Raw genomic sequence first — 16,135 nt, 5'->3', positions numbered from 1 at the left:
AATGGATGGGCCAAGGATCACATAAAACACAAGACTAGGCATGGCATCTTTTACGAGCCGATGTAGGCCGCAATCTCTGCATCCTGTTGTGACCCCATATGGAGGTTTCTAGTTACAACAACACATCAGCTTATTGTGTCGGGTGAAAGACCACCATGTCACATCCTCCTGCTCTCAGGCAGCTCGTATTCATTTGACTCACCACTTATAGGATCACTGTCTCCGCTTTATTTCTCCACTCAAATAAAAAATACGGTTACTGTGGTAACCATTCTTGAATAACTCGAGTGTTTCAATTGTGCGAATGAGTGCTTTAATAAAAACTGTGACCAAGTTAAACTCATGTCTTCCCTGGTGTGTAGTACATTGTACGTCGCACCTTCAGGTTGGAGTGGCAACTTTGGACTTTTACCTCCAATTTTTTTTTTTTTTTTTTCAGATCTTGACCTCTTTTCTTCTCTGGCCTTCTCTTCTAAAGCTTCATAAATCAGTCGAGTTTGTAAACACAAGTTTGCTTTGCGCGATGTACAAATGACCCTTTAAAACACTTTCAAGGATTTCTGTTTTTCTTTTTGCATAGTATAACAGCTTTGATGATATAATGGTGGGTAAAAAGCATCCATGGAGTGGAGAGTATATAATCTAGAATGCTTTCAACATACGAAGATGCAATGTACTGTGAGTGAGTGCATTTGCTAGGAGGTATGGCGTGTGGTGGTTAGCACTGATGCCTTACAGCAAGAGGGTTCGAATCCATTGATCTACGTGCAGTGGCTGTAGGTCTGAGTGTGAATGGTTGTCTGTTTCTGTTTGTATTAGCCTGTGATAGACTGGTGACCCTGCCTCTCACCCAGTGACAGCTGGGACAGGCTCCAGATGACAAGCGGTTACATAAAATGAACAAATGAAGTGCAAATGTAGTGCAAATGTAGATAACTGATGTGAAATTTTATCCTACAACTCCGCAAAGATGAACTACTGGCTTCTCTATTTTAGAGGGTTACACAAATTCTTACATATATTTGTGAATGAGGTTCATGGACACATTGTTTGAAGAAAGCCAAAGTCTTGAGATGCCTTACCTGCAGTGAACCACCATCGGTCCTGCATCTGGGGGGTTACAGGACTTAACCCTGCGTAGAAAGGCCAGTATTGGGGTAGGATACTCAGGCACTCCGTGGTCGGGCCAGGCCAGAAACTGGAACTGTCGAACTTCTCTTTTCTCACTCGAGCCATTCTGTTACCACACATGAACTAATATTCAATCATTTATACAAATGAGAGCACACTGAAGAGTCTGTGATTTGATCACGTAGCCATAAGTCAAAACATCCATTGACATGAATGCGTCACCTGGTCAATTAATGTGAGAACCTCCCAACCCAGATGAGGTCAAATCAGCACTTAAAAGCATAAAGAAATCCCAAGTGGCAATAACGTACGAAGAAACTGAGATCTATCAGTGACAAACACTAAATACACGATGACTGTTTTCGATGACGTTTAAATGCCAAGATACAGCCTCCTCTGGCTTTTAAGCCCTTTATAGACATAGAGGGAGCTCAAAATATTATGACTGAGAAGAAAGGTAAAGGCAAGTTTTATTTTTTTTGAAGCCTTAATGACTACTCTGAGTGTGAGGGGTGTTAGCTACTTCATGTCACAGTGACAAGTGACACCCCCTGATACATTTCGTTTTCATTCTAAGTTACCAGAGTCATTACCAGCGAATGACAGGTGGTTATTAATGGCAGTTTGCTCATATAGTTTTTTTTTTTCTCATTTGTGCTGTGGCTTAAAAGAACACTGAAAATATTGAGAGAAATATAGAGAGAGAAACAATCATATCTCTTTTTTTATTTCCCTCTTTACTCTGCTGGTTTTGTGAGCTATTAACTAGCCTTTGTGCCATTCGCCTTATACACTCTATGCACGTACCACACACTATGTACACACCTTGTAGAGGCTGAATGTCCGCACGCTGTAGGTAGCCAGCTCCACGGTGTCCAGCATTGTCACTTGAATCATCCCGTATGTCTCGGTGCCTCGGCTGGGCCAGTACTGGTCACACTTCACCTGCACACAGATCCGGCATAACATTATGACCTATGTCCTGATATTGTGTAGGTCTCTCCTATCCCACAGATACTCGATCAGTTTCTAGTGAACACCTGTTCTTGATTTTTTTTTTATAACTGCATTTCCACTTAGTGCTCACTTTAGGGTAGGGGGGGTTGCAGGCAGCGGGAGCCTGTCATGACAGATGGACCAGTTACGCTTCATAGATTTACATATGTGTGCGCAACAGTGTGGAGGTAGCAGCTTGGCCGAGCCTGTGTCTAAGTACAGGCCCACAATGCCTTGGGTCAAATTGGTGTGAAGAGCCAGTTCACTACCTGAGCAAATATAACACAGCAGAAACTAGTCCACACCAGTTAAGATACCAAACAACATCATCCGTCATTTGTTAAAGCTTTCCTTGTCTGTTTTATTTTAGTTTTCCAGCAACAGATTTATGGTCATTTCAACCTGTTTACCACAACTCTGTTTCGTTTTATTTCTGGTACAACAAACCTACATGCAACTTCCAGGATGCACAGACTATAAAGAGATATATATTTTTGCTAACAATTATATAACTACAGCCTCTCCAGCAAACATCTCGCTAAAAATATCCTTTGTGAAAGGCGTTTTTGATATTTTTATGCCATATTTTATGAGCGCAGCTGACTGAAGGTAAAATTTAAACAGGGAGAGATCCTGAGCCCTGAAACAACAATGCACACACACAGAAGAATGCTTATTTAGGCAAGTGTATGAACTTCACATGAATGGACACGTTTGATAGAAATATACTGGAATAAGAACATTAGACCTTAACACATTGGAGGTCCACGCCTTCTCCTTAATGACTGTAGCACAGGGCACCTTTGCACTTGTAACGATATGTTTTTTTTTTTTTTTATTATTCTTCAACTTGAAGCTCACCCGTGACTTCTCTTCTAGTCGGGTCATCATAACGATGGTGCAGGTCCTCTGCTCCCACACCATCCTCCAGAAGTCACTCAGCGTCTCTGGCAAAGGCCCTTGAGTGGCGATGTATGCATTCTGTTTCCTGTAGCCGTCAATGTAGTTGGCGTTGATGTAGTCACTACCTGGAACTCCTGCGACAAAGAACAAGTTGGACAAAGCAACTTAAAGCTCTTGAAACAGAAGCAGCAGCAGGTTTTTATGGACTTTAGAAGTAATATGTTCCTGTTTTCAATAAATACTGGCTTCTCGACGCAGCTGAAGACGAAAAAGACCCTGAACGTTAGCTTAGGAATCTGAGACTGTGTTTCTCACCATCCACAGGTGTGAGGATGACCCTGGAGTGGTCGTAGGCGATAACATTTGCATAGCGGTTCTTTGGCTTGTTGACCTCCAGGTTGGAGTGCTCCCATGTGAACTGCTGTCCCGGATCAATAGACTGAAACACAAAGGAGGCAGAGTGTGGGTTTTTAAGAGTTAGAAGGCAGAGAAAACATATTCATTCGAGAATATTAAAAACTACTTTCCTTACTGTGACTGGCGCAGAAAAATCTAGACAAATAAATGTGCGACAGATATGAACTTATCCCCCCTCTTGCGGCCCGTAGCTATATAATAAGGAACCCCTAGGGCGATTTTTTCACAACCACAGGATGCACACGTTTGTATAGAGTAAATGACACACAGTGGTCTGTTTTAATTCAAAAATCAAATCCCCCTCCAGTCTTCCACCTCCTAGCTCCGGGCCTTACAGCGCAGTAAGGTTTGGGGCGGTCGTAAAGGATGCATGCTTTCTCCACAGCACACAGGAGGCTGAGTGATTGCGAACCATTAGCATCAGATCCAAACTGAAAAAATGAGGGTTTGTGATAATTGCATTTTTCTATATCAGTGGTGAAGCAGAGACAGTGAAGAACTCAGTTGAGGCTGGCGCACTACATTAATACGAGGGCTAGCACTGGATGGTAACCATAAAGTATAAAGTATTGCTTTTAAATGGAAATCTTTCCAACTCTTATCATCACAAAACAACTTAATACACTTATATGAGGCATCTTTGCAAATATAAACCATCTGGTGGCAATACCAGTCAGTCCACCATTTTGAAACCATACAAAGCTTTAATACACCAATCAGGCATAACATTATGACCACCACTTCTGACTCATCTGAGAATGGACGTGGGTCTTCTGAGGGTGTCCTGTAGCAACAGGATGTTGTTAGCTGGGGCCTTCTCAGTTGTTCCTTAACCTTTTTTGTGTGTGTGTCTGTGTCAGGCTGCATCCCGCTGACTAGGGTTCTGGTCTGGTCTGGTCTAGGTGGGTGGTACTTGTCCAAGTAACATCCACAGAACATTGAACCATCACAAGATGGTCAATGTCATTTACTTCTACTGTCGGTGGTTTTAATGTTGTGGCTGATCGGTGTGTTGGTTTATAACGACGTTCTTTGATGGTCACGAGCCCATGACGGTCGTGTTCTGACTGATGATTTCTTAGCACAAATTTCCACTACACACCATCATCAGGTCAACGTTTGAAGTACCTAGTATCGTGGTTGTTATTAATCCTGCACCAAAGGAACACTGCCGTAAGCCTGCGTGCACATAATTACAGTGTCCATTAACACAACACAGAGAACACTGTGTACAGACGCGACGTCATCTGAAACTCCAGACCTACCCATATTCTCATCTTAGTCTGTCAGTTTCCCCGCAGAAAGACACAAGCAATTACAGCTCAAGATGAAATATAATTCTTGTTTAACTGATTTACCGGTATTCCCATGAATAAAATAAATGCTGAGTGTCAGACGGAAAGCAATACACATTTTCCAGAGACAGGGTTTCATTATGCTGCCTGATGACTGGTCTCTATTGATTCCCGGCTGTGAACACACTCACACTTTTAGTTAAAATGACATGCTGCAAATTGTTACCCATGATTGATCTTTCTTGCCGATTCTTATCCCACATCACCAAATCACACACACCTCCACTATCGTTCCACACACGCACACAGGCATAATGAAGCAGTGACAAGGACTTTAATATCCTGCTGCTTTTTCTCCCCGACTGACTGGACAGCTGCTTAGCTCCCCCCCCTCTACCGCCACCACCACCACCTCGAGTGTACAATGGATAATAATGACAATGGAGGAAAAAGGTTGAATGCACATCTTATTTAACAGCCTGTTGGGTTAGGCCTCCACTACGCTGCACTGACAAACCAGTCACATTACTGCTAATGCGCTCCGCCAGGATGTAGATCAGTTACGGAGAAGACAGTGTAACCACAGTCACAGCAGAGCCGCACGTCCACCAAACAAATGAAAAAAAAAAAAAGAAGCAGGTAAACACACAGAAGAACAGCCAGGCGTGAAGCATGTGGGAGTGCGTATGACAGAGACAAGCTCACTTCTTTCCCCTGCTGCCACATTCAGTGAGCTACAGGTAATAACTGATCATCTGTATCATCTGTCTTACTCCACAAGCTGCAAAGCAGAAGTAAAATTCATGTATGATGAGTGGCATGTGAGAATGCAATCATACCAACGCAATACAAATTTCAAGTGCGCATTTTATTTGGAAGTGATTGAGAAATTCTGTTTGTCATGCAGCCGAGATGAGATCAGATATGCATGATATACAACTACTTTGTGCGTTAAAGGAATGAGAACAGATGTCTCTCATAGCTTAGTATGGAGGACGTGTTCACTTGTAGGATGGGAATACAGTAAATCATTTAATGAATCAGTTAAATTTAATGTAATGAACATACATGATTTAACATATCGACACCCTCCTAAAACAGAAAACATCAAATCATTCTTGTTCAGAAAACACAAAAGCCTGAACCGTCAAAAAAAAAAAAAAAAGATATATCAATACTTTCTAATAATTAAGGTGGATTCATCATCAGCCTGAATAAATCTACATCTGAATGACTTTTTTTGTGATGTTTAAGTAGTCTTGTGATTTGCCTTTTGGATTATTAAGTAAAATTTCAGTACAGAAAAAGAAATGGAAAAGGTATAGAAAATACCTTTTTTTGTTTTTACTCTTAAAATAAAAGCTGTTGCTCAGAAACAACACAAAATGATCATTTGAGAACAAATTAAAACACCCTTTCTTAGGTAGAATGTTCAGAAACTAAAATGATGAAGTTAAATATCTGTGAAACATGTTTGAAGTGGAGTTGATTTGTTTCATCTGACTCCATAGATAGAATATAATGAGCCACCTCCATAGCGATGGAAATAGAACTATATTAGCAGCGTTTCTTCATGATTTATGCACACAGTGACAAAGTATCATACCTACGTGCCTGCATTGAAAGATTCTCACTGACATTAACAAATTTAGAAAGTACATAACTTTAATTTAAACCAGTCTAGTGCATTCCTTTATATCCAAATGATGGTTTTGTTGGCACCATTGCTAACAGTATCAGTGCTTAGTGACTCGTTGTTATGAGGTCTTTTATTTCTGAATATTTACAAGGTAAAATAAATCCTTTATCTTCATTTATTTATTTATTTATGTATTTTTCTGGCTTTATTTTTTCTGGCTTTATTTCAAAGAGACAGCAAATAGGGACATGATATGTGAGTGAAGGGAACATGCTGCAAATGGTCTGGCCAGTTAGTGACATGCTGCCTCTGGGGCACTGGCTTCCTTTAAACATCTTGTCAGGCCCGGTGATTGTTACAGACAGATTAATTGTATTTCAGCAGCCAAAGAGCCAAGAGTTTTTTGGGGAGGGAAAAGGTCCAGGGCTAAAAATGTTAAAGGAGCTGTACATAAACTGGGTTTCACCAGCAAAATGAAGCCAAAGAAGCTCAAAACGTTCTGCAGCAGTAGCGTGGAGAAATAATGCAGAGGCTACCACATGTAAAGCCGATGTTTTAAATGAGGTCCTGTAGCCGGGAAGCTCGGTTAACAGTCCCTAAATAAGATTTAATGGTGCAAACCAGCCTGAACTAATTTCAGCCAAAATAATACATATATTCACTACTATGTAATGAAGAGAATTAATGTTACGAGGCCACGTGCATTAAATGAAGTGGTCTCCAGTAGTCCCTAAACAGGCCGAGCCATTCAACAGATGTAACAAGCTGTGAGACCTGGAGGCAGGGTTCATTTTAAACACCGCCATCATCGGCTCCTTATTTCAAGCCCTGCTACTCTCCGCTTGGACTAATGACTAGTACCTCCTATGCAACAGCATACAGGAGATACAGACAGTTTCTGAGTTTGAGAGGGAGCGTGGCCTTCCATCACGATCCATCACTGAAGGCCTCTAGATGAAAGTGAAGGAAGTTCTTCAGTATTGCTTCAAAGCATCTTAGACATCAGCCGCAGTGAATCTGGGGCTCATTCTAGATTACTAGCATGGACTATGGGTCCATTTGATTTGATGGCTACCAGGTCCTTACAATTGTCTCCTTTTAGTTGACAAAATGTTGATGTATCCTAACCCTAACCCTAACCGTATTCACGACCATTTTGACGTTTCACTGTAGAAAGTTCTCCAAGTTGCTTGATGGAACAATCTACCCTGACCAAGATTTTCAGTAAATTGGAACGATCCTAATCAGATTAGGTAGTAGATTAAATAGTAAGTACAAATAATCATTAGAGACATGGAATTCAAATCATCCCGTTCAAACTCCGGTAGCCTCAAATGCTTCATCCGAATATGTAGATTTAGACGTAGTTGTAGCAACGGCTCACGTTTTCGAAACAATCCCTCCGTTGGAAATGGGAGAGGTATAAAAGATGACTGAGTTGCCGTTTCATAATTTATATGCCCCCTTCCTTGTGTTGTGCATAAACAGTGCACCCATCTGTCCTGGTTTATCCTCTTGGAAATTCACCACTTTAAATGCAAATTGCCTCCCTTTGTAGGACATCAACAAGGCATAATCCCTTACTGGCTTTTTACAGTAGGTAAAGGCAGTGGAATATTATTCTTGGAAAGGAGGAAGAGAATTCATGCATACTTAGCAGCGTCCCATATATTTTATTTTATTTTTTTTTTTCTCCACAAATGTTGAATTTGAACTCTGCAACAGTGAGCCATCTCTATGCGTGAGCAGAATCATCTGAGGGAAAGAGATGGTCTGGGAGGTATTTTAGCCAGAAACAAATTAGATACATCAGCAGCAACAGTGGCTTAACATTTATTTTTGTTATTTTGGTTGGTTATCTGAAACAGAAACCAAACACAATGAAATGGTCACAATAACAGAGGCTGAGATAAACTTATTTTCGGTCCCTAACATGGCTTAAGTCGTTAGAAACAACCCCTTAATTCCTAGTCCAAAGCATCTTTTGATTCATTCGTTCGATTTATTAATACTAAACTGGTATGGATATGCAGTTCATTTCACAAACACACTGCAAAAGTGACAAAGTTGGGAAATTCATTATTTCAGACCAGTTAACTCACTGCTGCATTTTCCCAACAACTCCACCGATGAGGAAGACGGAAGAGGAAGAGTTCAATTCAGCCTTGCTCTTTCTTTACAACACATTGTCCTTGGTCTGTTAATCTACCACCGTATTACAGGATGTTGTAAAAGAACAAAATTACTTTGGAAAACAACAGATTGCTTGCAATCACTTGCAAGCCACGCACGAGGGTGGGGAGTTTTACCTCATACTCTCGAGAGAAGTGCAACCCATCATTGGCCTTGAGTCTCTCCGTGTGGTCTGCCAGGTCACAAATTGCAATGGGAGGATGTTCTCTCATCCCTGAAAAGACAGGTGGGGTGGTAAGTACAGTTCATCTTCCTCTCTCTCTCACACACACATACACAAACTCGACGTTATAACCATGGTGCAGATGCATGTTGAAGGCTTATTTCTAAGAGGTCATATTAAAGTGGGGTGGGCAGTGGGATGATGTCTGGCTGGCTGTGCATTTTTTCAACAACATGCTAAAACCACACCAGTGATGACAACCAACTAGCATGCTGACTGGTAAGAAATCCCATAAAGCAATAGGTGGGTGGGGAAGTGTGACACAGTGCTGTTCAGAAATATACATTATGATTATCATTTTGCATTCAGTATTAAACTATTGAAATAATACACAGGTTAAAAACTCATTTATTTATTTATTTTTATTTCACACACCACCACTAGGGCGGCGGTAATGTCTTCTGACTCCCTTTACTGAAATATGTTCGATTCATGTTAATGTGTATTTAATGAAATTAAAAAAATATATATATATATATGTATATATAAAAAAACGTCAAATCAATCAAAGATGTTAAACATTTGGCCTAAACTGCTAGCATGGGCAGGTCAAAGTGAGAGGGTGAAATGGTGTTACACAGGAGGGAAAGGTAAGTAAAACACGAGGATAAGAAACTAACTTGCAGTGTTGGGGCAACTGAGGACACTGGAACCTGTGGGGGAAAGACCAGGCAAAACCAAGAGCACAAGGGTCAGTTAGGATGAGGAAACACAGGGAGCAATGAGAAAGGATCTGTGTGTGTCCTACACCTGCAAAACATCTCTAAGAAATGCTGAAATTCTGCAAATACACTCGAGGTTCACGGAGGACTGAGCCTCTAATCTTTGGTGATGTCTTGATGTCTGCTCTTGCACCATCACCCAGCAAACATTAAAACTTTTCTCATGCACTGGTTAAGAACAGTTCGCTGGTAAACTAATGACGCCAACCTTGGGTGTAGACTGTCCTAATGTGCATTTCAGAAATGGTTAGCATGGTTAGCACTAAGATGGTAAATGTGAAATACTTGCTGCTAAGAAGAAGACCCCCCTCAGACAAAGAACTCAACATTTGCTTGTGCCCACTGAACCTGGTATAAGAACCTGGTGCCTGTGTGTGCCTTCCAGGAAAATACTGAGAGGAAATCATCAAAAATAAGCAAGTTCATGAATTACCCAAAGACACAGTTGATTATGTGTCAACTCTGCCTGACATAAAAATCATAAAATCATAAAAATAATTGTTAGTGCCGGTGCACTAACCTAACAAGACGGCCACAGGGGCGCTACCTAGACATATATTTTTTAAATTATATCGCATAGCTTCCAGCTAAGCAAATATTGTCCACACCTGCTCTGCTAGCTAGCAATTGGACAGTCTAGTCCAGCCCCAGCACTAACTGTTCTAATATGTAACGTAGATTATTACGTGAGGCTGTGATGCTTTCGTACAATTATCTACTTCGATTCTTAATAGCGGGTGAGCGCACACAGGCTTGCTGCCACGGCTCAGCCCGTGCAATATGTGCTGTGGAAGCCACCTGCGCTACTGACATTATAGTGCAGGTGTTAAGTGATTGCCTTTGTGCCACTATAAACTTACAGGGTCAAATGGAATAATTTTGCACGGTGGCAAATGAGTGACACAGCTACAAAGTGTGTCCAGATAAAAAAAAAAAGCTTTGTGAAGATCAGTGTTTGAAGTTGTCAGCGAACCCAGCGACAAAGCAACTCTTTAATCGGCGAAGCATTTTTGACAAAGGTTTTACAAAATGGCTTAGTGAGGAGAGTCTCCTGCGGGTAAATTATCGGTGTTGTTTCACTCTGAATGGCAGTGAATAGAGAAGTGGAATAAAGGCTCAACACGGCCACTTTGGACACACGGTGTGAAAATGACCTCTGCATGCATGTAAACCACTAATATACCAATCACTACCATTTGTAAAAACAGACTTTGGGCCATTTACCTGCCCCTTTTGCATTGCAAATGACTGTTAGGCGGGTAAAAAATGGGCACCATACTGGGCATCGTAAAATGCATACTTCACATTTGTTTCTGATCTCCTGAATTACGGCAATTCAGATGTTCACAACTTGAGTGTGATGTATGAGCGTATTCTGCTCTTTCTGCTCTCTGACAGTTACTGACATGCAACTGGAAATTCCACTTAATTAACACAAATAACCAATCGAACGAAAACAGTAAAACAGATAATGTGGAATATTGTCCTTAATGAACCATGAAATGGAAATAGATTCACAGATTAGACGTCACATCAAGATGCAGCGTCATCAATCAGTTTTTTAGTGTTGCCACCAGGTGTACACATGACGGCTGCCATCTGCAGAAGTGGTGGGGTGTAGCAGGGACGGAGAATAGGACGCCAATAAGAGACGTTGTGGAGTGGTTGTAGGCAAACCACCCACCCCTGAAGGTGGACAAGACCAAGGAGCTGGTCACTGACTTCAGCAGGAAGAGGACATCAGTGGAGAACATCACCAGCCTGGGCCTGGAGGTGGAAGTAGTGGACTGGAGGGACAACGGTGATGCCGTCTACAAGAAGGGCCTGAGCAGACTCTACTTACTCAGGAAGCTCAGGTCTTTCAGTGTGTGTAGTGAGTTACTAGAGTCTTTCTACCAGTCTGTTGTAGCGAGTGCCCTTTTGCTTTGTTGAGGTTTGTTGTGGGAGTAGTACCAGCAAAAAAGATCAACAAATTGATCCAAAAGGCTGGACATGTGATGGGTAGAGAGTTGGATACATTTGTCTCAGTGAGGGACAGGAGGACACTGGATAAACCACTCTCTATTATGCACAATCCATCCCATCCACTACACCAAACACTAGAGGGTCAGAGGAGCTCGTTCTCCAGCAACGTGATTCAGCTCCTCTCCCACAACGAACACTACAGTACTTCATTAATATCTTACTCTATCCAGCTGTATAACAGCTCATCTTTTTTTTTTTCTATAACAATTAAGCTACAAAGACCAATTAATTTCCCTTGTGGATCATTAAAGTCCGTCTAAGTCTAAGTATTTTTTTCAGTAAACAACATCGTCCTAATTCCTTCCTACGTCTTCCACAGGTAAATGTCCTCCGTCTGAACATGGACACACCGACACACACACCGAGCTCAAAATCTTCCCACCGAAATGCAGGTGGAGGAAAGAGATAAGAGATGTATTTTTGAAGGTGCTAAACTGATAAGTAAAAATCAATGGAGCCGACAGACAAGAGACAGTGACTGGGGGCACGAAAAGACAAAAAATCTGAGAGAGTTACTGACAGCACAGAAATAAAATACAGGCCGCTGTGTTCACTGGCTCAAGCATGTTTGCGGGTTTTAAATACGTCCGCAGTTGCAAGGCGTCAGAATGTATCCTCAACGAGAGAGATGTTTCTTCTGTGCACGGCGAACAACAGCGGGGCTCCTTTTCTACCACTTGGATGATGAAACGGAATGAAATGTTACTATTAGAGCAAACGCAATTTTCTCCGCTGGGTGGTTACCTCAACGTTTGGAACATAAACGATCAAATAAAGTACACATGAAAAGGTGGTTGCAAACACCAGCGCTCAACAACTCTGGATGGTGAATTTTGTGTAATAATGGAAATTGTATCTGCAGCCAAACACAATGTGAAGAATTATGCAAGTATGCAGTTATGTTGCGCCAAACATTTTCTTTTCTGTCTTGTCCTGACAGTAGACAGTATTTGTTTATCCAAGAAAGTGAATCAATTGTAGATACATGTGAGGTGCGAAAGTGTATGATCCCTCGTTCCTGATCAGACATCCAGAGCAGCTTGGACTTTGGACTTATAGCCCACTCCTTATGAGAGAACAACTTCAGTTTTAAGATGTTTTGGTTTCTTCATATGAGCTGTTTGCTTTATGTCCAAACACGACATTCCTATTGGACTGAAGTGAGCACTTTGTCTCGGCCACTGACCTCTCGGACGAGTATGAATCTTGGATTTGGACTGATCTTTGTTATTGAACAGCGGTCTTCCACTTCCTCCTTTTTGTCCCTTTATAGAGGGGTTCGTAACCTTTTACAGCCTGATGAACAACTCCTATTCTGAGCTCCTCACAAAGCTCGATTGTCCGTGCCATCGAACACGTCCGCAAACATGTGTGCTGTGAAGATCACACTGGAACAATTCCCTGATTCTTTTTTTCGTACAGCGGCGCACTGAATAACACCCGAGTCTCTTCACAATGACTGGAAACATTTCTGAAGAGATGGTCTTCGATTCGGCCTCGAAATTAATCCTTGAGATCCGCTCACTTTTTGGCGCCTCACAGATATGTGACACAAACAAATAAGCAGAAAAGCTTGGTATTCCTGTTTCATTAGTTTGATTAAGATGTCTTTGGCTATTTTCCGGACTTTTTGGGATCTTTCGATTCATGGCTCAAGTGGCACAGTATCCAATAATGCTGAAAACAGGAGCCAAAAAATGTATGTAGCCCCTGGTGCTGTAAGTTTCTCCCAATTCAGCACAACTAAATATAGAAATAAAGGGACACACAGGGAAACACTGGTAGAAGAGAGAGTTTTAGGTGGATCTGCTATCTGTGATCAAACATGATGAAGCTTTTAATTTCCAGGACCAAAGTGGCCAAATTCACCACTCAATGGACAATGTTTTAAATAAATTCCTAAAAAAAATAAATAAAGTGTACTGTGGTTCACTCTGGAACTGAATTACACTGACTAACCTTTGGAGGATTAACAGTGCAGTATGTGACGAGGCAGATCTGTACGAATAAAGGTCAGTACATAGGTGCTGGGAACAGTCTGCATGTTTGTGCGTTGGTACCTTGTGTCTGATAGTTGAGTCTCCTCATCTCCACGGGGTCTGAGGAGTGAGCCAGCAGTGAGTCCTTCACACCCACCATGTGCTCATCTTTGGCAGGAGATGTTCGCTTCCTGATGGAAAAAAAAAAAAAAAAAAAAAGAGGCAGCGAGAGATGAGGTAACTCGCAACCAAATTAGACGACAATCTAGAGAGACATGCCGATACTACGCTACACCGTGATAAGATTATAAGAACACAAATAGGACGGCAATACGTCTGGCTACACATCACCGGCTCTTCAACTTCCTTATGAGTGTATGTGTGTAACACTGCGCAGCCAGAAACGGCTTCAACAGATCGCATAATGGGAAGGACCAGTGAGAGTCCCATTTGTTTCATTAGCCTAAAAGACTTCATCTTGCTCTTGGCCAAAAGTGCCAAAGGTTTCTTCCTCCAGTGGCGTGACTTCCCACCAATGTCCACCGAGGTGATTGGTCAACATGAGCTCCGGAGAACAAAATGGGGCGTCTGAGTCGTTCTCTGCACATCGGTGCTGAAAAGTTGTAAAGAGTTAACCACTGCACGCTGGCAGACCTAATCACTCCAAGCACTCCTGTTCAGACTCCCGGCCCACAGCCTTTGGCCAATCAACAGGAGGTGGAGGACTGAAGCGTCTGACTGTGGCAGTGCATTCTTTGCACCAAGGGAGCGGGCACTGTTAGTTTCTCCTTACGAATAAATGAATAACCAAGGAAAAACGCATGAAAGAGAACTGTGGGCCATGGCCCTGGAGAGAAAGCCTAAACTCCTCATACATTACTGGAGATGGTAGTTAGGGACCGGATCTTTGAAACAGCTTTGAAATAGGGCCGGATAGACCAGGGATGGTGAAATACTGGTTTAAAAAGACAAATGCTTTTAGTCCCTGGGAGACGGTCTTCCACTGGTACAGCGTGGAGTTGGCATTTGGACGTTCATTGGATTGGTCCCCATAATTTGTCTTTGTGAAAAGGAAACTAAGCAACTACCGAAACAGCCTGATATGGTTAATGGTGGTGGTCGAGAGCCAACTGTATGTGCAACAGTGTGCTACAAACATGCATGGAAAAATGATTTTCTCCAGCACAGAAGTGATAGATACTGAAAATATTTAGACATTACACAGTTGTTCAGTGTATTTGCCAGTAATATTTCAAATGGGGCTTCCTCTGAAAAGGAACCCTGAAGTTGATGTAAAAGCTTTGGCATGTTTTACACTAAAACAAGGTAAGGGGGACTGTAAGTTTGAGAAAGACTGAGCTAAGTGTTCTAGTATAACTGTCTGACACCCGTCTTATCACCTCGCTTCTTGTGAGTGCAACCTATTAAAATTCATAATTGGAGTTTGAAGATCTGAAGTGAAAAAGTCAGCAGTTTTTGGAGGGCTCTGGGTGTTTATCAGCAGGCGGCTCTGAATCTCTAACACGGTGCACGGAAGTTACAACTCTGGCTTGGTGTGATTTGCACAAATGGAGATTTGCAGAAAGGGTTTATTGATTTTAAATGACACATGAGATATTCATTCCGTGTCTGCGTATTAAACTACATTTAACATTTCAGTTTGTGTACAGATAAACAGAAAGGATACATATTAATTAGTGAGATGACTCATACTCCCGCTGCCTCGGCTCTTTGTGCTATATGTAAAGCTAACCACAATCTGACTGAAGCTGTGTAGCGACATGATACTGATGCACTTCCACTCAGTTTGATTCCAGAGGGAATGATCTACTGGGCATCTACTAGACCCCCCCACCTCACTTGTCAAATAATAAAAGAAAATATATATATATATATATATATATATATATATATATATATATATATATATATATATATATATATATATATCGACTGGTTCTGTGTGCATTGGCAATGAAAACATTAAGTATGTATTATGCAGGTCAGGCAAGTAAGTCAAAGTGATGTCAGTGAGCTCAGTTATTGGATTTTTCAAGTCTGGCACTTGTTTAGCAGGGGAAGATGTAGTTGTGGGAGGGGTGAAGAGGTGAAGAAACCACCAAGGGAGGGTTGTCTGAGGGGAGGCGTTGTCAAATGCACACTCAGAACACACGCAAATATGCAATGTGAATGGCACAATGAAGTCACACACACACAGTGTTGTGAACTGAAGCGGAGTATGGCTTGGTGAGGCTGAAGTGAAGCTGTGAAAAAGAAACAGACACGTCTGTCCAGAAACACATGCTTTACAAAGCTCAGATTAGATGCAGAAACGGCTGAAGGTCAGTGCGTGGGGGACCGAGGCGTAAGGACAGACAGAAATACTAACCTTTCTTGTTTGCTGCATCCACAGACAGCAGACAGGCAGCGGAGAGGGAGAGGAGAGAGGAGAGAGAGAGAGAGAGAGAGAGAGAGAGAGAGAGAGATTTACAAGCTGTCATCATCAAAACAAAAGTGTTGCAGCGAAAAGGAAGAGCACCTGACAGAGAACATAACAGAACTTCGCTTATTACTTCTTACACCTCCCCTCCGCTTTTTATCTGATGCACAGC

General features: G+C 41.8%; 1 protein-coding gene across 29 annotated transcripts in view; it reads right to left on the bottom strand.

The window, feature by feature from the left end:
- The window catches only part of ptprfa (protein tyrosine phosphatase receptor type Fa), a 211,834-nt gene that overhangs the window by 13,517 nt on the left and 182,182 nt on the right, over nucleotides 1-16,135 (bottom strand). For 15 of the 29 annotated variants that reach the window (XM_047588233.1, XM_047588232.1, XM_047588252.1 and 12 more), the window contains 8 exons: nucleotides 15,913-15,924; nucleotides 13,605-13,714; nucleotides 9,418-9,450; nucleotides 8,691-8,788; nucleotides 3,346-3,469; nucleotides 2,989-3,164; nucleotides 1,957-2,076; nucleotides 1,083-1,237 (listed from right to left, as the gene is read on the bottom strand). In XM_047588233.1, coding sequence (XP_047444189.1) covers nucleotides 1,083-1,237; nucleotides 1,957-2,076; nucleotides 2,989-3,164; nucleotides 3,346-3,469; nucleotides 8,691-8,788; nucleotides 9,418-9,450; nucleotides 13,605-13,714; nucleotides 15,913-15,924 — 828 coding nt within the window. The remainder of the gene's footprint in view (nucleotides 1-1,082; nucleotides 1,238-1,956; nucleotides 2,077-2,988; nucleotides 3,165-3,345; nucleotides 3,470-8,690; nucleotides 8,789-9,417; nucleotides 9,451-13,604; nucleotides 13,715-15,912; nucleotides 15,925-16,135) is intronic. The other 14 variants (XM_047588241.1, XM_047588242.1, XM_047588244.1 and 11 more) reach the window with 3 other exon arrangements.

Source organism: Mugil cephalus, chromosome 6 (genome assembly GCF_022458985.1).
Source record: "Mugil cephalus isolate CIBA_MC_2020 chromosome 6, CIBA_Mcephalus_1.1, whole genome shotgun sequence".
NCBI classification, from domain to species: domain Eukaryota; kingdom Metazoa; phylum Chordata; class Actinopteri; order Mugiliformes; family Mugilidae; genus Mugil; species Mugil cephalus.
Note: the sequence above shows the minus strand (reverse complement) of the source record. Positions and strands in the feature narration are given on the sequence as shown.